General features: G+C 40.9%; 1 protein-coding gene across 1 annotated transcript; it reads right to left on the bottom strand.

The window, feature by feature from the left end:
* Window positions 1-538: 538 nt before the first annotated feature.
* On the bottom strand, window positions 539-27,107 carry iqch (IQ motif containing H). Its single transcript, XM_030765314.1, is given in 21 exon segments — window positions 539-625; window positions 1,940-2,048; window positions 2,408-2,469; window positions 2,671-2,796; window positions 4,166-4,285; window positions 9,311-9,466; window positions 9,468-9,598; window positions 9,693-9,806; window positions 15,874-16,069; window positions 16,404-16,676; window positions 18,313-18,482; window positions 18,878-18,961; window positions 19,741-19,807; window positions 20,547-21,101; window positions 21,736-21,893; window positions 22,768-22,887; window positions 25,869-26,001; window positions 26,157-26,232; window positions 26,377-26,474; window positions 26,730-26,852; window positions 27,057-27,107. Coding segments are annotated over 21 exon segments (3,009 nt in total).
* Window positions 27,108-27,330: the final 223 nt, after the last annotated feature.

The raw sequence follows: 27,330 nt of genomic DNA, 5'->3' as shown, positions 1-27,330 counted from the left end.
ATCTTGTAGCCATAGGCTGCTGGCAAGACGATGACCTGGGGGGTTTGAAAATTTTTACATGGTACCTGCTGTTAGCTGCATAAACAATCTAATAGGATACAGCCTAAAGCTGGGCAAGTAGGACAACTTCAATTACTACTGTGCTTAGAGTTGACAACGTGATCCTGCAGAGATCCGGAAAAGAGTAATAACGCATTTGTCATCATCACAATAAAACATCATAATAAGTGATACTGTCAATGAATACGACTGAAATAGCGGTTGGTACATTATACGTCAAGTTCTCTTATACTGATTAAGTGGCTTGTCAGAGTCTGGGGAAAAATAATAGCTTTCCAGAGTTGTTTGATGATTTAATGCAATATTTATGATCCTACGTTTATGGATGCGGCTGAAGTAGTTTTGTATATATTCCATAATAATATTAAAAAAAAAAAAGTTGTCTTTAATGATGATCTGAGAATGACATAAATTAAGATTCTATGAATTACAATGGACATGGCTCTGAATCTGAATTGTCCTTCTTTAATCACAGTCACTATGCGATCTTCTCCTCTTCTTTCTCTGCGATTGTTTCGTTCTGTTTAATCACACTCAACACTCCTTCAATGGCTTTGATCACGTCCTTCAAAAATACAGAAAAATACACAGACTCAGTGCACAGTCAGTCCCACAATTTGATCTACAGAAGCCTACAGAATTCTCACACCACTGTCCCCAGGTTTGTGGACTAATAATAATTCAGTTATTAATATCTGATTACAATTAATTGAACCTTCTCTTGCATCTGCGTACAGTATCAACCCATTATAGAGCATTCATCCAGAGCCATCGGATAATTTTTCACAGGTGATGAGGTTAATCTACAATGAATACGAGGCTTAGGAAGGTATTACCACTCAGTGAACAATACAAATATAAGTTATAATACATTATGATACATTTTTGTCAGAGTCTCAGAGATAATATGATAAACCCAGACCACTAAAATATCCAGCCGAGCCTAATCCAGAGAAGAGCATTTTCAACAATAGGCAGGCAGTTCAGGGAGGGTTACCCTAGTCTGCTGATTTCAGTCTCTGTTTTTCATGTGAGACCGGCCCTTTAGAGTTCAGGGACAGAGGATGAATTTGAGTCTCAGCACAAACATGAAGGTGTGCCATAATGAGCAACACACAATAATAGACATGTTAAATGCAATGTTTTCCAATGGAGAAAGAGAGAGAGACAAAAAAAAGATATGATCATATATGCCAGGAAACTACAACACACAATACTATACAGCTACTGTAATGCAAGAAACTGTACTGCACAACACAGCACAGCTATAGAAGGTTCAATGCTAAAGTTTGTATTATATTTATAACTAAAATGTATTTAAAAAGCTTTCATCATATTGACCTCAATCCAGAGAGAGAGTACCTATTCTCTTGGTTAGACGGAACTTGAATAGCTCTGTACTGGCTAAAAGGAAAGCCAGTGCCATGGCCATGTAATTCAGCTATTATTCATTCACATTTTAATCTAAATAAGTTGCCATTGTCAAAATGTAATTGTGTGTCCTATGAGTTTCATGTCTGTGATACATATATGATATTACAGGAAATGCTTAGTTGCAAAGTTCCAGTCTAAATTTACCATTAATGAGCTACCTCATTAAGAAATGGTCCAATCTTATATCTTTATCTCTCCAAATTTCTACAACACTCACAGATAACAACTTGGATCAGTGTGTTTCCAAGAGTCAATAATTGCTCAATTCACTGTATGGAGTCAAAGATTGAGATAAATGCATGCAGTTGCTGCAGGTAGGATCCTCATAATACTCTCAGAGATAAAACAAACACACACACACACACACACACAAATGCATGCACGCACACATAGACTCACAAAAAAGCAAAAAACAAACAGACTCATTCATTAATTTACTTTGTACCTTAAAATTAGTCTTTCCTTGCATGTTTGGGGATGAGATCTCCTGATGAATGAACGACAGGTTTCGGGCAAAGGTCAGCAGTGCTTCCTGCAGATCCTCTGAGATTGTTCTGTTAATGACACACTGAAACAAATGAGCTTACCAATGATCGCCCAATGCCACTCAGACACCAGCAACACCAGCAACAGACAATCCAATCACTGTGTTTAGCTGCTGGCATTAGAACGAGGCTAATGAGAACTTCTTTAACATTCAGAAAGAGAGATGACAGAAGGAACAGGGAAGTGAAAGGTTAACAAGAAGATATATGCTCCTAAATCCCCTTAATTCCAACACAGACTCACCCATGTCTCACTCATTTCTTAATCATTAATACTGATGGTGTTAGTGTTTTAAAAGGTGGTGTTTGTTTTGTGTGTGTGTGTGTGTGTGTATGTGTGCTTGTGTCTGTGTGTTTTTAGTACTCACATCATACCAAGACTGTATCTCTCCTTACTGTCATGTAGGGCAAACACTGTGCCAAGCCTTTCCTGCAATACACACAGCAAGTGTGGTCTCATGTGAGTCAAGGATTCAACATAAACCTAATTACACAGTCTCAGTTTTTTTCATTCTCTGAGAGATGTACACAAATTATTATATTCTTATAGGTATATAATAACATATTCAGCATTGATCTTAGCCAAACACTATTCAAGTATGGAAGAATTTGTTTATTTATTTATCTTTACCTTGATGTCAAAGGCTATGCAACGAGCCTTACAGATCTGGAAGAACACACTGTGGTACATCATGGAGATGTTACTGTGAAGCAGTCGGCTACCTATCACCGCGTAGCGACTCCTGACTGCTGCTCGCTGTGCACAGACAAACAGTGGATTAAACAGTCACCAGAGAGAACGCGCGTAACATTGCTGTTGTTTTTGCCGAAATTCCTGCTTGTCAAATGTGGCCTTGAGGACGTGTTAGAAAGTAAAGCTAATTTATAAAGAGAGTTAGATGACAGACAAGCAAAAGTCTTAACAATTTGAAAAAACATCTCTCTCACCCGTCTTCTTCAGAATTGGGAGTTTGTGGTCGAACATTCAATAAAAACGCAACAACACAGGCGAATATTCTCTACACCAACACGCGCTAACAACAGAGGCAAAAGGTAAAGCTTGTGTTCAGCAACAGACGACAAAAGTTGATTAGTTAAAAGTGGCAGGGCTCAGAGGGATCATGGCAGGGTGAAAGACAGATTCACTGTGACAGAGGCAAAGCAAACAGGAATAAACCCGGATTGCACTCCAGAGAGGCTATGTAATTCTCTCGGACCGGCACGGCGCTTTGAGCTGTCAAACGCCGCGTCCTAGCACAACAATAAAAGCGTCCGGCGGGGATTTAATTGTGTTTGTAATATTCAGAACCCTTCCAAACCATGGCCAAAGCTAAAAGCATTTGGAAGGACGAGGTGGGAAATACACACGGCGAAGCTGGGCCACACGCGCTAAATGAATGTTTGATAAAATAATACAAGTCGCAGATTAACAAGCGTAAACTCCGGTTCGCCACTAATAAAGGAACTCTATTGTTTCAGGGGCCAGACATCAGGCTGATGAGGTGTTCAGGCATGCATACACATGCATAATGAATGGACTATGAATTATTAATGAGCTGATTATTTAGGCCCATCTATCAAAATGATAATGAATTCAGCATCTAAACACCAATCAGGACCGAAGCGTAATTACAGCGTTTAGTTGTATTTAACAAAAAATAAAACAGCAACAACAACAACAAACCCTAGCCCTGATCAATCTTTATGGATGTGGTGATATATGGATATAATATCCAGTAGAGAAACCTCTTATTGCTCCCTGGTCCATTCACTGGGAACAGATGTTGGATAATGACATTTCTATGCAAGTCCATCTTGTTTAAGACTCCAGACAGTACAGAAGGGCCAAAGCTCTGTGTTTACTTAGAGTCTATGGATTAAGATCTGCTCTGAAGTCTAGGTGAGGCTGATACCACTCTGGCCTCTCTGAAGATTTGGTGCAGTTATTAGATGAAAAAGATGTCTGCAATTCTGCAATATAAACATAACCTCTCCATCCACTTCTAAATAACAGAGTGAGAGAAAGAGAGAGAGAGATGGGTAAGTATTAAGGTATAGAACTAAGAGACTCATACCATGATTGATTTGGTTCCTCTCTGGGATGGTGTGCGCTTGCTCTCTTTGACTTGTATGGGCACCTCTAGGCGGCTGCTGCGGCAGTCCAAAGTCCCTCCAGTCATCATAAGCATCAACTGGGTCATAGCAAGCTGGTTACTGTAACCCAGATCCAGATCAACGACCCACACCTTTAAACACACACACACACACACACACACACACACCACACACACACACACACACACACAACAGCTTAATAGGGGCTAAGGTTCTCATTGCAGCATCTCTTGTATACCAGTGATTCAAACAATTAATTAAAATTTATATTATTAAACATTAGTGTTTTTGCAGTTTGTATACTCAGACTACTTCACTCATAAAGTTAGCCATGAGACAATTTCACTACCTTTTACTGTGATCCACAGTGAAAAGCACAAGGGAGAAAAAACAGATTTGTTAAAGACTGATGTTTCATTGAGACAAATGCTTTAAACTAAATTAAAGGTACATCACATGACATATGAGAATGTAGAATGAATCAGACCTTGGATTCTGCCTAATGCCTGCATATGTGTGTGCGTGCGTGTGTGTGTTTGTGCATGTGTGTGAGTACAAGAGAGCGAGCGAGAGAGAAATAGACAGAGAGAGAGAGAGAGAGAGAGAGAGAGAGAGATTGTGTTTGCTCAGAGTCTGTATAAGTGAGAGTAGCCTGACAGGAGACTCACTCCACATCTGTATGGTTAATGGCATCATTATAAGGATATTAAGGGGTCAGTGCAAGTCATGGCCTTTTGCTTAAACAGGGCTAATTTCCCCCCATAATAATCTAATAGCTATGCCCCCTCTTCAAAAAGTGCCAATAAATCACGGCTGAAGGAGTTGTTAATAACTAAGTGGCAGTTGGCTGACTCTCCCGCCGTTCCTATTTGTCAACGTAAACGCTCCTGCCAAGAAATGCAAATGGCCAGCAGGCTCCTGAAGCCCTGCTCTCATCGCTGGGCTGTTTTAACCTGACATTACACCATAAGGGATGTCTTATAGGATCAGCTCCTTCACTATACACTTCTACTACACACTTTTAAACATCTCTCTACTGCTGGATGTCATTTGACACAAGACTCTTAAACATTTAGATGTGTTGTTCTGTAACACCAAACTGACTGAGGAAGTGACTGTTTTTGTATGGATGGTCCAAATTTGGTCCTTGCAAAAAAATCAGTAGTGCCTTCAGTTGCTGCTTTGAAAATATCATTTTTTGGTGAGGATAAATTGTTTTTTTTGCTGCTGGCTGACCTCACATGTATCTATACCATGCCCCCCCCCCCTTTTTTTCGGATTAGTATGTCCTCGATCCAGATAAGATCAGTGAAAGTTCCAGACCAAATAATAATCTAGGATTCAAGAAATTCATTCATTCATCAATTCATTCATTCATTCATTCATCCATTCATTCATTTTCAAAGCCACTTATCCTAATTAGGGTCGTGAAGTGCTGGAGCCTATCCCAGCATTCATTGGGCGAAAGGCACAGAAACACCCTGGACAGGTCACCAATCCATCACCGGATGCAAGAAATCATTCATTGTATTTTCCTGTTCTTTAATACCCAAACAGATTTGGACACACTAGTACACACAACATGCAAACATACACACACACACACACACAAATGCACACTCACACAAAACCTTGAGAATCTCATGCTTATCAGTATGAAAACAGAAATGTGTGAATTAAGCTCAGTTCTGGTAATGCAGTTGAAAGCGAGTCAGCAGTGAGAGAAGCAGTGGTGTGAGGGAAGCGTGGATTTATTTTATTTATTTATTTATTTATTTTGCTGCGGATCGATCTTGCCATGCTTCCTCTCCACAGTTAGTACCTGGGTCTGGGTGACAGCTAGGCTCCAGAGAGCCATTTAGCCAGCCTTTAAGAATCAAACTGCCCTTCCTCATTGTCAGGCATCACAAAGCCATCTGATCTATACGGCCGGGATCCTACCTGTTTTTCTATAGCCCCCTCGCTTTCATTAAAACCCAAAATCCTGCAGCTGAGCCTCCACCGCTCACACAATATGAGACAGGAATACAAGGGCAAACATATGTGACCCACCTCTCTCCTTCACACACACACACACACACACACACACACACACACACATACACACACACACACACACAAATACGAACAGCTTTCAGCAACAGGTTTGAATGTAAATTGATATTTAAATGGAGATGGGTTTTTGCTGGAGTCTCTGTCGGCTCTGTCTGCATCTAAGTGAAGGGAGATGGAGCTGTTAGGTTCCATCCTCTCTCTTCACGCCTCTTATTGTTGATTCTCGTGTGAATGCAGTGACTCTGAATTAAAAGTATTTCATGTTGTTCATTGCAGTTATTGAATATTCAGTATCTTTGCCATCGTCTGATTGATCACAGTGCTTCTTTGGAGGTATTTTTTTCTGAAGTTCTGAAAGAGTAGAAAGAAAAAAAATGCTACGATGCGAAGGGATTGCAAGAGAAATGTTGCATAGAGAATCTGATTCCAGGTTGTTTTTTTTTTCTATCAGAATTTCAGTGGAATATTGTGAATAGCTTAATTTTGAATGAGTCCTCAAAGCTTGTGATAGACTTTAATCTCAACACATCATTCTGTAGAAGATGATTCTGTCACCATAGCCAGTCACAAACCGCTGTGTCCACTCAGTGATCTGCCTGATCTACACACTATAAAACTGCAAAATGCATAAAGGAGCCACTGCTATTTGAGTTTACGCTCTCAGGTGGTGAATGATTGGGACGGGGTGGTTGTTTTTTTTGTGTGTGTGTGACTTTCAGAGTTTAAATACGCTGTTGCAATGCTGAGGACGATATCCTACTGAATAACAAAGCTCCAAAGTATCTTAGAGACATTCTCTACTGTGGAACACGGAGGAGTCAGTAGCCTCTGTCTGGGAGCACTGAATTCTAACTGAACCAAATAAATGCCTTTGCCCAAAGCTGCCTTTTTACTCTCACTAACATCCCTTCCCTCTTGTTAGAGAGCACAACAAAGTGTCCTCCAGGATTTCTAACACACCAGCCTTCCCAGCAGCATTGTCGAGCCCGACGAAGGTCAATACAGCTACCTGGAACAACTCAATCACCACTTCTTCTAAAGAAAAAAAAAAAATACTGTCGCTGGTTTCTCTATTTCTCATTAGGGCTCTTTAGAACCCAGTGTCGTACTTGAGATTTCCAGTATAGGTAGGTTTCAGTCATATCGGTGGAATGAGAGTGTATTCTGTCACCCTCTAGTGGCAGTGGGTGTTGGCCTCGTTCGCTGCAGGTGCATTAAGATGCAAACGGATTTCATATGAGGTTGGCCAACAGACATTATTAGCAGATCTCAGAGCATAATTGTATTTGGGCAGATTCTATGACTCACTAATGGCTAATTATTATTATCTTTTGTTATGCAACATTGGCATTTATATGCAGTGAATGGGGATGAAATTACACGGAAAGAACGAAGCGAAGTTAAATACTCATTATGGAATACTAAATCAATATATGACATTAAGTTCAGTTAGGTCAAATAAAGAAAAAAAAATTCCCATCATCATCAGATTTCATTCTAATTGTTCCTCCTTCCATATTGCCCCCCCCCCCCCCCCCCCCCCCCCCCCCCCCCCCCACTGAGAACGTTTTTAACTGTCAAACACTTTCTCAGAGATGTAATACAAACAGCAGCACCCCAGCTTAGCATGAGCTGAATTTCAGTTAGCCTCCTACTGTTAGGCCTGTCTCCGCCTGAGAACCGCTGTGTTCTCAATGTCTCCCTGATGCTTTGACACATCCTCTCAACTTCTGTCTCCTCTCTGACTCCCGCAAAATTGAAGAGATAAAGTGAGAGAAATGTTTTGGAAATCACAGAATAAAGAAAAATGAAGAAACCTGAGGGGTAAACTACAAAAGTTGAATTTCCCAAATTGTAAACTACAAAAGTTGAGATTGTTTCAGAACGTTCCTATAACTTCACTGATTGGGCACTGATTTAGACTTTTCCACTTACTGCTCTTGTTCTCAGGAAATGAAAGTAAAAAATCACAGTAGTGCTGGTAAACATATTGCAGAAAAAAAACATTTTATGAAACGAGTAATGCACCAGCAAATGCTGTAAAACACTTTAAAAAATATTTCAAATGACAATGCAAACACAGTAAGAGCAATGATGAAGGCTAACCTGAAGACTGCAGCAAGTCTGAACAAGTCCTGAACAAAAGACCTTTTTAGTCTAACCTGTGGTCTGATAAGCCTCAAACGACACAGTGCTGGTATAAGGTCAGAGGGCAAGGCCATACAGGGGGAATTAGTTTATTGACACAATAAGACCTGACAGTTTATTAGATGGCCTTTCGCCACATTAGCTTCTCCATCCCTCTCTCTCTCTCTCTCTCTCTCTCTCTCTCTCTCTCTCTCTCTCCCCCTCCTCTCTCTCTCTCTCTCTCTCTCTCTTTCTCTCCCACCTCTTCCATTCACTCTCTCTGTTTCACAACCCCCGAGGGAACCTTACAAGATCCATCCATCTCCCCAATAACATCCCATCTCACCGTAGATAGATTGAACACTTAGACCAGCAAGTTGACGATCAGGAGCCAAGGCATAGTGCTCTAACCTCTAACCAAAGGGGGAACCAAATGTCAGTTCTCATCTCAACAGAGAACGTGTGTGTGTGTGGTCAGGGTATGTGTTCAATCAGAGCTGTGATTGACCACTGAAATGGAGAAGACTCTATAACTAAACCAGAGCAAACTCATTGCTGATAGACTTAAATGTTAAATGAATACATGCTAAAACCATGTACAATAGCTGTTAGCTGCATGCAGTATTATCATTCAAATACACTGCCTGAAGTTCTGAACCTAGAGTTCAGTAACGGGTTAGGAGCTGTTGGGTTGTCAGTAAGGGACATAGACATCGGGAAGAAAACACATTGGTCACATTAAAAAGGAAAGCTACATTGATCTTCTCCTTAGGGCACAAATCCAACATCCACAGAGCTGTAGCGTAGGCAAGTTTTTACTCCAAACCTAGACAAGCATCTGATTTAGCTAATCAACGTTCCATTGAGTAATGCGACATGGAAGGTTGTTTGGTTGGAACTTGGCTGACCCTCAGGAGTCATTTTTGGGAGCAGGCCTTCAGGATAAAGACCCAGCATGGAATCTAACCACTGACCTGCTGCTCCAGGGTGTTGGGGTCCAAGAAGGTGACAAGGTCTAAGGACAGATACCCCAGGATCCGGCGCTGCCGACATGCCTGTCCCACGCGAATGCAAATAGAGTAGAGGGTCTCAGGACACACAGAGGTCTGGGGCATGGAGCAACCAATGGTTTTCCAGTTCTCTGGGACCATAAAGCTGATCACTACAGGAAAGCATCTTCACTTCTCCATCCGGTTCCACCAGCAGGTCCACCGCTAGACCTGTCACGCTGTCTGATGGAGGGTAGGCCTCTATTACTCCACCTGAGGAAGGAGACAGAAGGAGGGAAAGAAGAATTGGACTTCATAATGTCAAATCCAACACTGCTGTTAGAGTTATGGTAAGTGCCAGACCGACCTTGTTTGAGAAAGTCTTGCATAAAACAGTCCCAGGTTCGGTATCTGGATGTTCTCAGCAGCTTTGCATGGTGGAACAGCAGGTACGGGACCTCATCCAGGAAACTTTGCCAGACTTTTCCTGTGCAAAGAGGAAAACACTCTGTAATGCATAAGTTCCTCTACACCAACGCACATGATGAACACAGGAGCATTTGATAAACAGTGGATTTCATAAGGAGTCATCAAAGCTGTTAAAAAAATAGAGATACCAAGTTGCTTTAGATTTGTTAAATGTATGAGAAAGAGAGAAGAGAGAGACAGAACAGACAGACAGACAGACAGACAGACACAAACACACACACAAATACAGAGAGAGAGGGTGTGGTGTGAGAGATTGACAGCCATTTACCAGTGTATGGTGTAAATCTAATGACCTTAACTCAAGGCTGTAGTAACTGCACCTGCCCCCAATAAAGCCTCAGATCACACGCTGTTAGATGAATACCTATGTAAGCCCATCAATCAGCCAATCAATCTACAGCCAGCTCTGATCAATGCAGCTCTTCTTTCGGTAAGTAGAAAACACCATAATGGCTCTGACACTTAATTATGTTGTTAATTGCTGAGTTTGACTTTCTGGGCGTTCTCCTTATGTTAGTCACCTTATGTCGGTGACTAAAAGGTTGTCTTCTCGCCTCCATTCATTATTAAAATCTATCACGGACTCAGACGAAAATGCTCTACAGCACAAAATAGCTAACACAAGTCAATACAAGTCACACTCATTTTTTTTTTATCACAAAATACAGGCTAAGCTGAATTAATCTATGTTTGACACTCTCTTTAGAGAGAATGGCCAGTTGTTTGGAGACATGATGCTTAGAAACAAGCACAGACATTATTATGAAAATTTTCAGTGTTGTGGTGTGATATACATTGCTCTATTCCCAACAACATTTGAATTAAAATGAATATGTAATTCACTCTCCTAGTTTATTAGGTTTTCACACACATAGAACAGAGAACAGTCAGAAAAGCAAAAACTGTGATTCTATTACAGACTTTCATGGAATAAAGAATTTAAAGGGTTGAATACGGAAAATGAGTGTCAGCATAAAGACACATTTATGTTATAATTCAGTTCTCACTCGATGTCTGAAACACGATGATTCCAATTTAAAACATACAAACAAAATAATCAGTAAGGAAAAAAATAACAGAGCAATCTGTTTGCGATTCTCTCACTGCAGTTGGTGTATCAGTGGTGTTGTTCTCACAGACACAAGTCTTTCTCACATTCATTTTTACTGCGTAAAAGCAAGATGCGCCCTGCATCGGATGGGAATGAAAAATCAAACGTATTGATTTGAAATGAGAAAGTTGTGGTGCCATTTTACTTTCCATATCATTTTTCTATTCTTATTTTTCAAATCTCTTTTGGAAGTCATAAACACGGCATAATCTAAACTTTCATTTTGCTGTCAGTAGTAGAAATACATGTTACATATTTATTATCGAGCAGGAGATCAGTGGTAAAATGACAATGTAAAGTTCCCAAAATGCACATTCATCTCGTTTTTCATTAACCAAATATTCTTTTCAAACGGAAACAGAGACTCAAACATTCAGTGTGTGTGTGTGTGTGTGTGTGTGTGTGTGTGTGTGTGTTGCATTTGGCTCCAGTGTAGATGTGCGGAGAGAAGAGATTAGGCTGTTGATATTCTGGTCATGAAACAGCCATCATCATATTCAAGTACTGTAAGAACGAGGGTCAATCGCTGCGCAGTGATTTCTTCCCGCCACAAGCCATAAAGCACACAATGACGCGTCAAAAAGTGTAAGGAAAACGGCCCCCGTTCCTCTCCAGAGAACACGCGCACTCCGAGAATTTGCCAATGCACTTCGTGCGAACAGCGGGGTAGCAGACAAAGAGAGAAAAAAAAAAAACATTTCTCGTTTTTTTAAAACTATTCTTTATTTGGACTGAGACTGCGAACTGTAGTCAGTGAGAGGATTCAAGCCTTGCTTGGTTTCCACATAACGATGAGCTATCTGACAATAAATAAAACAGACATCTCTTCTTTATATAGACTGCTGTTTGATCTCGCCATTAAAGGGTATATCACTTCAAGGCGCATTACATTTAATAGTACATCTGCTAGCACAGTGCAAGACCTCAGTATTCTATGGCTCTCTCGCATGTTAACTCAAAGTGATAAAACAGTCGTTGTATTAATGCAAGGATATTTGATGGGGATGAGGGCTGTAATTGCTTTCAAAGAGGTGGACAAAAGTTCGCTTAAACTGAAAACATCTCTTGAAAAGATCAGTGAATGCAGTGTGTATGAGGACTGTATGAGGCACAGTCAATTTAAACAGTACTGACATGAAAATTAACAAAAGAGGCTGAATGACACAAGTAATATTAAGCATTGAGATATACTGTTAAACTTCCAGCATGTGGGCCACGTTGTATCTTATTAACAACTGATGATTTAGTGGAATCCACCGATATATAAAGTAACACGTTTCTCAGATTCCAAATTTGGTTGTGGTAAATAAATAAATAAACGGCGCTATATTTTAGGGTGAGAATGAGATTCTTTTCTAGATTCATTTTGGCCTCATCTGAAGTGTGAACGCTATTTTGGAAACTCCAGGTGTTTCAATTTGTTTTTTTGCTCTCTGCAAGGGCTTTTTTCTTTTTTGGCAACCCTTCCAAATAGCCTATTGGCATGACTGTGTAGTTTAACTGTTGGTTTGGAGCCTTGGTGTGGGCACAAGTGGAAAATCGACCAATCTACTGCTAAAAAGCAACCACTGTTCTAGGGGTGCGCCAAAATCCAGCACCAAACATCAGAGACAAGGGATCTGCCACAACCAAAACATCTGAAGACTGACCTTGATGTAAGTGATCAGTCTCTTAAATGCTAAGGCCCTAAAGTTTTGGACCTCAGTGATTTTAGTTGTTTCAGTAATTTTGACTTTAAGACCGTGCTGAACTTAAGCAGGTACAATTATATTTTGTTCATTTCAGAATGAGCTTTGATTGTTATTAAGATTAATCTTTCAGAATGCCAATAATTTTGAAAAGTTTGTTTGAGGAAAGAACAAAGCTGTTTAAAATGTTTATTCAAATTTTTTTTTTTAAGAATAAAGGAATATTATTTTCCCCATTTGTCTGTCTAAAATATTGCTCATCACATGTGTTGTGTATTTTAGTCTTTTTGTTCAGATTTACTTAGGCTGGAAATAATTTAGTAGCTGAATGCAAATAAATATTACTTAATGTGTAAAGTAATTCAGAAATAAGAGACACCCATAACGTCAAGATTTCCAACCCCATAAGTTCAAAAGCATACACAGTTCCGCAGCTGCCCATCTTGTAAATACCTTACGGAAGAACAATGACTGTGTGCTGAGAATACTGGCTAAGGGTTGTCAATATGTGATTGTTTTTACATGCCAAATTAAAATAATCACAACAAGGCAAAGTGCGTCCATCTGTTGATGCTATTAAGTGTAATGTTGCATTGTGTCTATGACCCATGTGCAGACGGTCTGTGTGTGTGTGTGTGTATGTGTGTGTGTGCGTGCGTGTGTGTGCGTTATAGTGTGTATGGGTCCAGCCAGGCGATGAATGAGTTTAGATCTACATGTCTTTAAGCTTACTGCTCTAAATGAGCTGAATGCTGGAAGGGTCAGTGAAAGCTGGAACATAGCGCCTGAAGGCATGAACCTCCCGAACAGTGCCGCTTTAAAAAGACTCCAAACTCCCTCCAGGCCCCCCTCCACACACACACACACACACACACACACACACACACACACACACACACACACTGCCACAGGCTGACTATGGCTACCTATTATTCTCAAAGGCCACATGGGCTCTGATATTCTTCCCTATGAATTAGCCGAGCTTTCCAACACAATCAATAATTAAACAATATGCACACAGCCTGGAGAATGGCAGGGAATCCACACACGTGCCACAGACACACACACACACACACACACACACACACACACACACACACAGAGCCCTCCCCAGCAATGACAGTTGACAGCACATGATGTACTGCACTAAAAGAAAAAAAAAAACCTGCTCCCAGAGGAGAGAAGCAGATTTTCAGATCCGAAGACAGATAACTACTGAAATGGACAAACATGCAAGTTCACTGAGGCAATAATCACCATGCCCTGCTGATTATGCTCCAAGTCCAACAGATGAATTTCATATAAACCATCTAAAAATCCTAAAAAACACACTTTTCAATTTTAATTGTGTCTGGACATCAGACATAATAAAAACTGATCTGAATGTTACACTTATAAAGGACAGCTATATTTAACCATTATGGTGCAAAGCACTCATCGCACTGCAATTAATGAATTAGAATAATAATACGACATTGTAATATTTCAACATCTGTGTGGAATTTAATTGCCTACAATCATGAAGATAAAATGCAATGAATTCACTGAATAAAATATTCAAAGGAGCAGAGGAGCTCTATCACAAACAATATGCAAATATCTGGACCATAAACATAACTACTTGCATCATCCGCAGTACAAGCTGCAGGCAAAAGGCTGTGTAAATCAGAGTGGGAGAGGAAACGGTAGAGAGGTAATGGAGTTTCGGGGGGGGGGGGGGGGATAACACAAGGAAATCACCTCTGTGCTCTCCATTCTGGTAGCAGGCTTGCCATTGATTAAAAGGCTGAGTTTTCAGGATAAAGCCTGGTACTAGCTCCATATGGTCCCAGAGCCCTAAGGGTGCAGGCCAGCTCATCAGGCCCCCAGCACCCTCCCCTCTCCCTGGCTCTCTGGGACCCCAGCTGGTGAAGTGTCCCACCCCCCTCCCATCTATCTAAACCTTCCTCACCACCTTAACCGTAATGTGGCTTGGCCAGGCCTCAACCGCTTACCCCTGTAATTAAAAGCACCAATGGCACCACAATTACATACCCCCGGCCCCCACACTCTGCCTCACCGTGAATTAGGCACAGGGCTAATTGTCGGTGGGTAGTGTCGATGCTCCTGGCCCCAGGATAAGGGAGGAAAAGGAAGAAAAAAAAAAAAAGAAAAAAAAAGAAAGATCAAAATAAAAAGGTATCAAAGCTAGTTTTTTTGCCCATAGCTGTGATTGATAACCTTGTAATTGGTTCACACGGAGCTGTTGCTGTTTAATGGCAAAACACAGTAATTAAGGTGTGACAGAAAATCAAAGGCTACTTTGTAAGTATATGATGAGTAAACACTGTTGCGCGAGCTGATTACTAGCGTGTCAAATCAATGCATCTCTAACTGTTAGACACATATTTGTGCATTGAAGGGTATTACACAACAAATTAGAATACACCTCAATATGCCAAAAAACACTCAACAACTCCAATGACTCGCTGTCCATGTACTTCAGTTTCATTTCATAAGACCACTCCGCTAGACAGCACATCAAAGCAAAGCCCTGGTCTCCGCTCATATGGATTTTATCATTGAGATCACATTCTTCTAAATTCATTAATATTAAATATCTGAGGGTCATGGGCAATATCATAATAACCATAGACAACAACTCAGAAATGAAATTTTCATCTGTTTTAGAACAATGGCACTTTTTGTTAGATGTCCCTAATACCCGAATATGTACAACCATCAACCAAGCAGTTTACATTATGAAAAATCTGTATATTTACATTGTTCCTTAATAAATATGTATAATTTTAAACATTTGTAACTTCTTTTTAGGTTCAAAGCTGATTTTGCTATTTGTAGATTGAAATGGACAAGAACTAAGCAACGTAAAACTGTACGGGAACTAGGTAAACCAGTGTTACAAACACAAGCACTAAAATGACGGCGAACTACACTCAAACGTAATCCACCAGTTTCTGCCAGTGGTGCCATAGGAATGGAATCCGGTAACCTGAGATGACATCACAGACTCAGAGAATGAGTGAAGTTATTATTCCAAAGTTATTTTTTATGCCTATCATAACATTTCTAAAACAATTAATGATCTATATCAGACCAGCAAAAATCTAGATTTAAAAATGCATATAATGTGCACCCAAAACAAATATTGTTGCTTTTCGTGTTAAATATTGGGCCCACGATCAAAACACAGAATTATCCTCTGCATCATGAAGGTCGGGTCAAAGTTTAGACATGTATGGTGGAACCTAACCGAGAACTCCTTACCTGAACCCAGGAGTTTCTCCAGTGCTCCTGCTCATGTCGGATGAACTCCTGCTGGGCCCAAGAGTGGCAGCTGAGGTTGCTCACATCCACATAGGCCATTCCCCAACCACGCATTTCACTGTCCATCTTAAAGAGCCATCGCTTCACCTCCATATGATCAGCCATTAACTGGGCCAGACTGTCATACAGCTAAATGAACAGAAAAGAAAGAGCAAGAGAGAGAGAGAGAGACAGAGAGAGCCTAAAGTGTGGAATAGACACACACTTCCTGTACATGGGTTTAGTGATTCTATAGTGGGTCGTGGTATTGTCTATGCACTGGAGAGATCGCTGCAGAGATCATAATGTAAAGTTTCTCAAAGCTTTACTCAAACACCTGGTCATTTTAGGTTTCCTCTTTTTTAACCTAAAATAGGTATCTCTGACTTTCCTATTTAGGCATTTACTTGATAATAATTATCAGCTGGAGTAGAATTGATTCCTTACTTGTTGATTTTTGGAGGGAACCCAGTAACACACCAACCTGCTCTTTCATGCAAATGTCCCACTGTCCTGGGGGTACGTCGACCCCTGCGCTGGCAAAGATCCTTCTTGCTCTAGACTTGGTGCTGTATAACTGGGCTATGCCAGGCTCTGGGCCCAGTACAGGCACTCCCAGCTCATCTGCGATGGCTAGGTCATCGATATGGGCCACGCCACTCACAATGTACGCCTGCTTTCCCGTGATCTGGAGTCTGATGCGTTGTAATGTTCGTGGACTGTACTTCAACAGTGTTGACAAACACATGTTGTGCAGCTGAAAAGCAGACGACACCTGCCATTCCAAAACTGATTCAATTAAAAGAGATTATACACTAAAAATGCCACAAGTCATCCAATATGATAAAGAGATCAAAACAAGACATTAACGTGTCAGTTGTGAACTAGTATATAATATCTAATTAGCAGAGAGTCTTTGGACAGTGCAAACAGTGGCGTCTAATCTAAAGAATCACAAAATACAGTGAACTGTTTTGAGGACAGTTTTTAACTATATTTAATAACAAGTATTTAATTAGAAAATGTGTAATGCCGTACAGAAATGCACAGTGTCATTCATTTGAACATAACTTCTTTTTCTTTCAGTCTCCATCTTTCAGTCATGGTAAATCTCTTTGTGTCTCTGTGTGTAATTTATGACTGTGTACACACACACACACACACCGTGCCCCATTATAAACACATAGGACTCATGTTACAAACAAACAGAGGGGTCGTGACCTCTCCTGTAACAGGGTAGGGTAATTTGATAAAAGGCAGGAGAGCAAATGCTTGCTCCCCATACCCCTAGCGTCTCTTCAGTGTGCATAGCGATGAGCTCTTTGGGAATAGCACTAATTACTACACATCTGTATATGTTTGATCCATGTGGAATTATACCGTCTGTCACTGGCACGACAGACCCAGCCAACACAGATCCAACCCTCAAACACCTCAGGCGTTCTTTAGCATCTGAGTGCTGGGAGTGGCATTTGATACTGGGGAGGGAACAACGACAACAACAAAAAAACAAACGCAAAATAAACAAAACAAAAAAAAAAGTGGGCAGCCTTGCACCTGCTGGTACTGCTTTACTGGGAGTGGGATCCCAGCAGGTACTATTAAACAGTGTGTTGTCTTAGACCTGCTCTCACTGTAATGCTACAGCAGATAAAATGGAATCCAAATGAATAAACAGCACTCCCATTCTGCAAAGCAGCTCTGTGCTTGACAGTGTGTTTGGAGGCCTCCAGTAATTAGATAGAGGATTATTCAGACTCTTGCATAAATAAATGATTTGTAGTTACAATTAAAATACATGAGGCAACCTTTAACCTTGGTAAAAAAAATCCATGGGGAGTCATTAATTATTAATATAGCAAAATTATATGTTTTGTTTTTATATATAAACACAGTGTTTGTGCCGCCTGAAGATACACAGAGTAGATCATTAAGCATTGTAATGGCTATATTTATTTCACACTCACCATTCTAAGGAGATAAGATCTAAATAAAATAAAAACAGAACCGTCTCAAGAGTTTTCCCAAGGGTACATGTGGAAATTTAATGGGTCAGGCAATACAAGTGGGTCAGATAATATGAAGGACTTGTGAATGAATGAACAAATGAACGACCTTAAAATGCAGTTTACAATAGGAGTGTAGTCTGTTGCCGATTCTTATGTTTCAGCTCTGCCACTCCCCCTACAGGACAACCACTGAATTGTGAGCGATCATCCACACATTTAATACATGTAAATGCTGTTTACCTCTTGTGTCTGATATTAAATATTAATGTTTGTCAGTGAGTGTGTGTGTGTGTGTGTGTATGTGTGTATCAATGTGTCTTTGTGCACGTATATATTTACACTGTTCATGTAATTGTGTGTATGAGTAAAAGGAGAGTTACTCACTGGAAAATATGCCCTTGCCTCAGGCGTGAGGACGGTAAAGCGTTCAGCACAGGATACTTGTGGTGTAGAGGCGTTTGCGTCCTCTGCCATCACCAGTAGTCGTTTGTAATACTGGAGCACATCCTCAGTCAGCTGGACTGGACATACATAGATCACTTCCACGTTCTCATCTGTACAGATACAGCCCTCAGTCACATCACAGATCACAGAATGCTTCCTTTTGTCTTATCCTCCTAATTACTAGTCTATCATTATTTTGGTAAAAAATGTCACCTCCTGGGGTTTTTCGCTAGGTGTTATTATTCAGGTAGCATTATTATTTAAATCAACATCGAAAGATCTAATGGAAATGTTCCCAATCTTTTCTCCTATGGGACAATCCTTTGGGAGTGATATTTATACCAGAGTTATTTGTCTAACTGAGAATTCTCGATCTGAAACATCTGTCCAGTAGCCAAAACACTGTTAGTTACTGTTCACACATGTGTGGAGGGAGAGATGGGGGCAGAAAGAGTGCCCTGTGAGGCGTAGGTGGTTTGGGTGAGTGTATATGAAACACGCTGACCTCTGACCTCGCACAGTCGGCCCATCTGTGTGTTCTGAAGAATGTCAAAGCCGCTTAATCCAAAACGCTGATGCTGAGGATATCCTATCAAACACCATATATCAATTGACACAAAGAATATGAGAATGACTGAGCAAAAAAAAAAAACACTAACAATTATGTCATTCATATTTCTACATATATTTATATATTGTATAATTATTTAACTGCCCAAACTTCATTCTCTCCAGACACGTACGCGTGCACACACACACACACACACACACACACACACACACACACACACACACACACATAAACAAAAGCACTAAAATGATTAAATATACACAGACTAACAAAGCATGACAATAAAAACAATAGGGTTCAATTTCTTAATTGTTCAAACTTTACCAGCACTCTTCTCATCCACACCCAGTGTAAATATAACAGTCCATCTGCCCATAATCACAATTCAGACACTTCAGTTGGACCTTACTCACAAAATGCTGGGTTAAAAATATCAAGTTGAAACATTTTAGAGAGAGTGGTGTTGTGTTACACTTATTCAAATTAAACAGAGAAGTGAAAGCAATCTTCTAAGAAGCTGCAGCTCTTTGTTCCATAGAACATTAGCCAGCTAAAAACGCATCCTATTCTTGATCAAGGTGTTTCTCAGTGCTGGAGAGAGAGATAAACTGCAGAGAGAAAAAGAGTGAGAGAGAGCTAGAGAGCGTAGAGGGATAAGAAACAGTGAAAAATAAGATGTACAGGGAAAGAATGAGAAATATGTCAGGAGAAGACAGGAGAGGAGGGAGCGAGAGGGAGGAAGCAAAAGAGAGATAGAGAGACAGAGAGAGAGAGAGAGAGAGAGAATGAGAGAGTACCTAATGAAGGGATGTGGATGATGGTTCTCCTGGAGGAGCTGATGTGTTTCCAGTTGGCTGCCAGATGCTACATAGCAGAGAAAGAGCGATCGGTGACAGACAGGACACCCAGCGCACACATTCATCAAGTCACCACACAAAAGACAAGAAAAAAAAATTAAGCTTGTCTTTTTTTTTTTTTTTTCTCTGGGCCTCACAGAGACAAACCAAGCATAAATCACATTAATTAAATTAGCTGAGTGCATATTTAGAAACATCTTCACTCAATTAAATCAATTAGCAGGCTACATGATGCTTCTGCCAGGGGAAGATTACAGCTTAATTAACAGAATATGAATGTTTGAAGGGTGAAAACATGCAAACGCATGGTTTCTCCCCTCACAGAGAGTGACGGTAAAAATAAACGAATGTGTGGCTGATAATTAAGACACAGACAACATTCATAAAGAGCCTAACTGAGATGACAGCCCAGATGAAACATCTGGGATGAAAAGCAGAGGAAGCATGACAGCACTTCACCATCACTCCTGTTTTTCCTACCTCTCCACAGAAACCTCATATGTCTAAGTCTAATTGAAATGTCACTGCATGAGTGTGCAGCATTAGGCAGAAAGCCACATTATCTGGATGAGTCAAGGGAGTTTACTGACTTCATTATACATGTATTTCAGTCTGTATTTGAGCCTTCATGCACGTGCTTATGTGTCTATGTAGGCATGGACGTGTCTGTGTGTATATACATGTATGTATTGTAAGTGTGTGTGTGTGTGTGTGTGTGTGTGTGTGTGTGTGTGTGTGACACTCACTTCAGTCCGTCTGCGGAAGTTTTCCAGGTGGCGGTAGCGAGACACCTGCAGGCTCTTTCTCACCCTGCACAGCTGGGTGTGCAGCAGCCAGGAGATGGCAATGGTTCCGGCCGCCCACTTGCGCCTGCGCTGGGCCAGGTAGGCGGCCCGCGTGTAGTAGCGTCTCCAGCAGGCCTGGATGCGGATGGCAGCCGCTTCCACGCCTCCCTCCCCCTTGTAACGCCGGCCAGGCTGCCGGAGGAGCTTCCACACCTCCTCTCTGTTCTCTAGCACCGAGAGCAGCAGCTCCACAGAGCCGTACCTTGCCCGTGAGCCAAATCCAGTCCAGCCGAACTGCCCGCTCTGCACCAGGGACACAAGCCGTTCCCCACAGACCCACGCCAGGGGCACAGCAAAGTCCCTCAGCAGCCTCTGAATCTGCCTTAACACCTCCACCAGGCCATCCCAACACAGGCAGTAATGCTGCTTAAAACAGCAGTAGTCTTCCGCAGCCGGGTCTATCCGCCCATCCTTTATGATAAAGGAGTACTTACCCGTATACGGCACCAGGGCAGTCTGAGGAGACAGAGGATGAAGACTGATGTGCTGATGCCTCAGTGGATAGTACAAGTACAGGTCATATGACTGTTACAGCGATCTTTAATGGTTTTAATAAAAAAAAAAGGCTCAGGATTTGTATCATATTTCAGTGAGATGTGATTCAAGATAACAGTCTTTCACTAAAATCATTTGACAGATACATGTCAAAATAATCTTTTAAATCTCATGTCCTGCTATTCCCTCTGGCAAAAGTCCCAATGACAAAATGGTTATTTGTTAGGGATATTCCTATTTCACATAAAGCTCATGGCTTCCAAATGATTTGCCACATGCACGGCCTTAGGCGACCGCTAATGTTTAGAACATTGGTACTTAAAGGGTAAAGGTCAGCTAAAGGGACAATTGATTTCTAATCATATCAGCAGAAGAAATTCACTGATGGTGATGTACACTGTTTTAATAAGTACATAACTGTTTTGGCAGAGAACATACTCTGAAATGTATATCAGTTTGTTAAATAGTCAGATCAGTTTGACATACAAGTTTGTTTGTTTTATACATGAAATTGACCAAAAAGCCACTTTCAAATGAAGAGGATGAGACTCAATAGAGATGGTAAAAAGGTCATGTTGAATCTCATTAGTGCTACCTCTGGAGTGACCGGGGTGAGCTGAGACGTTCCCTGAATCAGGAGTGTTTTGTCGTTTGAGGCCTTGGAGGCACCCAACGCTGGGGTCCTGCCATGAACCTGCTCAACGCTCTTACCCCAGCTCACCTCCTTCTGACGTTTGTCTGGCTTCAAGACGCCTGTAATCAAATCAACACAATTCTTAATCCGAGCAAAGCGAGTCAGTCGGCTCCTGCTCCCCAAGGGTTTCTCCTCAGCAAAACAAACCCCCAGCCAAGTATTCAGACCTTTAATTTAAGATACGAGTGGGTTGAATCATTCTAACACAAGTCCCCACTATGCTGGGATTCCTGGTCATCTATAAAGAACAGGATTCTTCTGTGACTTGGACCACGGCTGGGAATTAGACAAAAGCAATAAAAGCATGAAACTAGACACAGTGGACATTGAGGAGCCCATCAACCATCTTGTCATCAGTTGTCATCTCTAATCACATGCGACTGGGGAAGACAAAAATACAAACATCACATTGAAATAATTCCTTACATCTTTGTGTGTCTGTGTGTGTGTTTTTTTTTTTTTAATTTGGCACAGAACAGGGATGTGTAATCGCCTGTGTGATGTAGCAATCAGCTTTCAACACAGCACTTGATTGCCGGTGAGGCATAGCTATTGTAGATGTGCCAAACCCTCCAAAAATCAGGACGTTTTCCAAGGAGACAAGTTTTTCTTCTTGCCCAGCCAAGCATTTTGAGAGCTATTTATGTGTTTATAATACAGATTACATAGTGAGCATCACCTGTGCTTATACACTGAGAAGATGTGCAATGTTTTAATTTGCTTTTAGAAGTGAAAACCAATATATTACAAAAATCCAATTTTTTTTTTTTTTAAAAAATCCAACATTTGGGATTGATGACTGGTTTAAGATTATATTGCAATTCCTATAATGGTTCACTCAGTGACAGAATTAATGTACATATCCACAGCTTCCAATTCAGTAGCAAAGACAGGTTTTCATTGTGCATGTAAAGAGTGTGGTATAAGTCTGACCAGTCTTGTTGACAATGATGTCTTCTCTCTGGTGTAGGTAGGCTGCTTTGGACTGAACTGGGGTCAGACGGAGGTAAGCCGTTGAGGAGGGAAAAGCCTTGTCCATTAGACTGATGACACCTGAAGCACACATCACACCACAAGAAAAAAAAAGAGTAAATGAATGCTTGAAAGGACTTGTTTACAAAGAAGAGAAAGTGATTAAGTGTTTATGAGTCTGAGTGAGTCCTCTTTTCTTGCCTGTCAGCTTATTGTCCTTAGATGGCGGTGGTACTTCTAACCTGGCACCAGGTAAAGGAGCCAACCTGCCAACCGTAGGGCCAGTGATTACTCTCTGAGCGACCACCTGAAACAGCAAGCACCTGTCTCCTCTATATCAAACTTGGTTTTCTTACAGGACCTTTTTGTGCATGAACTCTTTAAACAGAAGATCATATTGTTAGTCACATCTGCAACATACATCTCAAATCATCTCAAATGACTGTGCATGTGCAGTCTGCAATGATGATTATGAGCAATTTAAGGCTGAGCCAATCAAAACCCTAAAAACATCTTCAAAGAACCATTAAAAGGCGCTTTCTATCAACAGTGGAGGTAAAGAACAGGGCTAGAGATCAATAAGGGTCAGAGGTGCTACACACTGAGAGTGACAAAGCAGAGGGTATTAACCTACTGCCCTCCCTATATAAGCCAAAAGGAACCTTCCGGCAGGCCCCAACCAAACCACCCAACACACAAGTAGCAAGATCACGCTTGTTCAATAGCTTGTTCGTGGAGAATGCTATTAGCTTTGGGTCACTGGCTAGATTTTCCCTCTAAACAAAACTTTGTTGTAAAAGACTGGGAGACGACCATCCATTAATCAGGCTTGTGGCAGCTTGTAGGTGTCAAGAAATGTGGTTACTTTTTTTTTTTTAACCCACTGTGTTATTATTTGTGTTTGAGTGCATTTGTGAGGGAACAGGGTGATGGTGTGTGATTACAACCAACAGATTTTCTGGATTCGTTAAGGAAAGTTGGAGCTGGGATACAGCAGTTAATGACATTGTACACTGGCCAATAAGCCCACCCCCCTCAAGCAATCAATCACATGCTGGCAATGCATTCAGAAATCTGTGTGCATGTGGCTCTTTTTTTTTTTTTAAATCCCCTCAACAGAACAGCTGTTTGAGGTATACACGAGTGTAATTCTGCCCGAAAAATGCCTAAAAATGGTTTGTCTATCCATAAAATAAACCACCCGCAGGTTTAAAAAGAAATGAAAAAGAAAAGAAAAGAACAGCTCGGCAGCCATTTGTGAAGACTAATCAAGTGAATGAACATTGGCTGAATTTTTCAGAATGCTGAGAGAGATCTCATAACATTATCGTCTAATTTTTTTTTTTTATCCAAGATTATCTTCATAATCCTAGTAAAATAAAAAAAAAAATGAAAGCATAAAAATACATGAAAGACATGTCCACAGTATAACACGTCCAAGTACAACAAAACATGTGAAAAACAGGTTACCCTCACTGATTTTATGGACAGATTAAGAAATGACCATGTAAAAATCAAATTCTTTTGATAAGCTTTCGGCCATAAGACACTACGATTTACAGTTTAAGGTAGGGAAAAAGCTCTCTGCCTCTTCATAATTCTGAGAGAACCCATGTAAGGTAAGACCCTGTCCCATCTCCATCCTGTCTCTCTAGACTTTCCAACTGACGTTCTCTGGCCCGTCCGTATTTTCACACCAGCAAACCCCACGACAGACCGGCAGCGCCTGCCAGGTGTGTTGAGAAATTCCTCTGAAGAGCTTACAGCTGTTCGAATGCTACGGGGGGGGGGGGGGGGGGGGGGGGGGGGGGGGGGGGGGGGGGGGGCATGGGGACGGGGACGTGCATTCAAAATAAAGAAAAAGCAAAAGAAAAAAAGCACGAGTTTCTCTCCCATCACAGACAGCTGCTCAGGAGAGCCGGCCAATGGTGCGGAGGTGCGGAGGGAGTGGGCAGACAGCCAGCGAGTACCAGTTGGGGAAACTACGGCCGTCTTATTGGCATGCGGGAACAGGTACCTCTGCCTGTCCTGAGACAGCTGTAAACCAGCAGCCCATACAACAGCAATCAGGCAGCTAGGCTCCTCTGAAGAATGCTGATGTGTTGCAATCTGTGTCTGTCCAGCTCCAGCAGCCAGATCTCCCATCCTCGCCACAAAAAAAGTGACAGCCTCACACCCTTTCCCCGTGACGCGCGAACAACGTGTGATAGATAGATAAATGGTTGCAGAGGAAAGCAGATAGAAAAAAAAAAACTAGCACTTCAAAACAAATGGTGACCTTTCAAAAGATTAATTTGTTTACCAACAAATGTTCTAGCTGTCAACACAAAGCCAAGTGACCTTCAGGTGCCTGTCTCCCATTTGTGAGTGTGGAGACTTGAGTCATCTGTTAATCCAAAGCTCTCCTTTCAGTCTTGCTCTGAGAGCTACATGATATCTGCTGGGTTTAAGGCAACTGTCAGTTAAGATAAATCCTGTCCACTGTCACATTACCACTGCAAATTCATCTTAATTAGCTCAAAACATACCTGTAACAATTCCCTAACAAATCCCTGAGGAAAAGCGAAACAATATATGATGTTTCAAGTGTATCTAATTAATATTGGTGTATGAAAGAGTGGATTGCACCACAAAATCATACAATATTTCTGTAAGATAGGACCGCTGAAGCAGACTACATCCTGCCAGTCTAATAGCACCTTGTACGAAACAACATTTCCCCACATAATTTAAACTGTAAAACCACATCTCATCACATATGGGACCACCTCAGTGAACATACTGAGATTGTGTTACAGTGCCTGCAGATGAAAAAATTTTGAATTATGAGAAATGTTCTGGTGACTGCGCCATGAAACTATACTGAGGAGAAAACCACATTTTAAAGCCCAAAAACTCATCCAAAATAAACACAACAAAAAGACGACAAAGCAATTATTTCAGTCTTTGCCATGTTGAAATGCACATCCATTACTACTGGAGGTCCACAGATTTCATTGTTTCCAGGAGAAATTATTCTGCATTTACTGTGATAAAGATCTGTCTGTGTGAGGTAAGCTTACATGGGGAACTCACATTGGTTCCAGCTCTCTTGGGTGGTTCTGGGAGTTCAATGCCGTATCTCTGGTGCATGAGGTCTCTGTTCAGTGGGTGAGTGGGGTTGTACAATAAACGCATAGTAAATGCTGCCTTGTGCTGATTCAAAGAGAAAAAAAAATGATGATGATGATGATAATGATGATGATAACAATAAAGGGATATTTGGAAAACATCTTGAGTGCGACCAAACAATTCAAATCTTATTATATGTATTGTTTGATCCTATTTGAAGACAAACCAAACATACTTACTTTCTCTCCAGGTGAAATCAAAACCTTCTGATGTTTCTCAGGATGTATTTCTAGGAGAGCCTCAGTAGATGGTTTCCTGTACATAACAACATGAGTTATGTAACTTGAGTTAATATAGAATTTCATAAGAAGGTTTGACAAAATTACAAAAGCGATAACATCAGTCCCAGACACTGGCTATTTCCTCTAAACTCTGAACACAACTGCAGCACACTCATACCATTTAGGAATCTTCACAGTCTTCTTCTCAACGTCTTCAATAGGCGGGAGCATCAACATCTGTCTGTTCACTATCTTTAAGTACTCCTCAGCCCGTTTCTGTTAACAAGGTGAGCCACATAGCAAACAGAGGTTTTGTAAGTGGATATATAAAATGCTCAATTAAATGGTCGACTATTTAACTTATTGATTAATATGCAGGTCCATCCAATTGATTTAATCGCAACAATTGCATAATATAAAAAATAACAACAGAGGAAAAATAAGAACTTTTATTTCCGTAAAAAAACAAAACAAAACAACAACAACAACAACAACAACAACAACAAAAGGGGGGGGGGGGGGGGGTCTGACTCTGATTGTATCCTCTGTTCTGCTGATGGCAGCGTTCAGCGCCTGAAGGTCCAACGTTTCGCCATTCCTCTGCGCAGTGATGCGATCCACGTCCCGTCTCAGTCGTTTCAAATCGTCCTGAACCTGGGGAAATGTAAACAAAAGTACTAAGTCAAAAGCAATTTTCCTATATTTATTCATATATGTCCATTAGTTTTCATGGCTCCCAGATTTCGTTACTTGAATTACGAGGAAATAGCCCAAATATTGCAAAATACCTTTATTATACAGAAGGATCTAATGTAAACTACCGCTTTGGCTCCTGCTTGGAAAATCAATAAAAGTTACCTTTACTAAAACATGGCTCAGGTTATCTTCACTTCTAATATTATCCGTCATTCTTGATCTTGATTTCATATGTAAATAACGTTACTGAGTCAACTTATCGGTTTAATCAAAACTCTGCCCATTCGAAAACATAAATTGTCATTTCAGTAATCATTTTCCTGCCTTCCATCGCAGCCTGTAGCTATAGCAACGAGACGCTTAGACAGAAACGTCTGTAGGGTGAGCATAGATTAACTGTTTGAAAAAATAAAATCTGAACTTTATTTTTTTCCGT

This window comes from Chanos chanos, chromosome 2 (assembly GCF_902362185.1).
Source record: "Chanos chanos chromosome 2, fChaCha1.1, whole genome shotgun sequence".
In the NCBI taxonomy this organism is placed as follows: domain Eukaryota; kingdom Metazoa; phylum Chordata; class Actinopteri; order Gonorynchiformes; family Chanidae; genus Chanos; species Chanos chanos.
The sequence above is the reverse complement of the archived record's forward strand: the minus strand, read 5'-3'. Positions and strand labels throughout refer to the sequence as shown.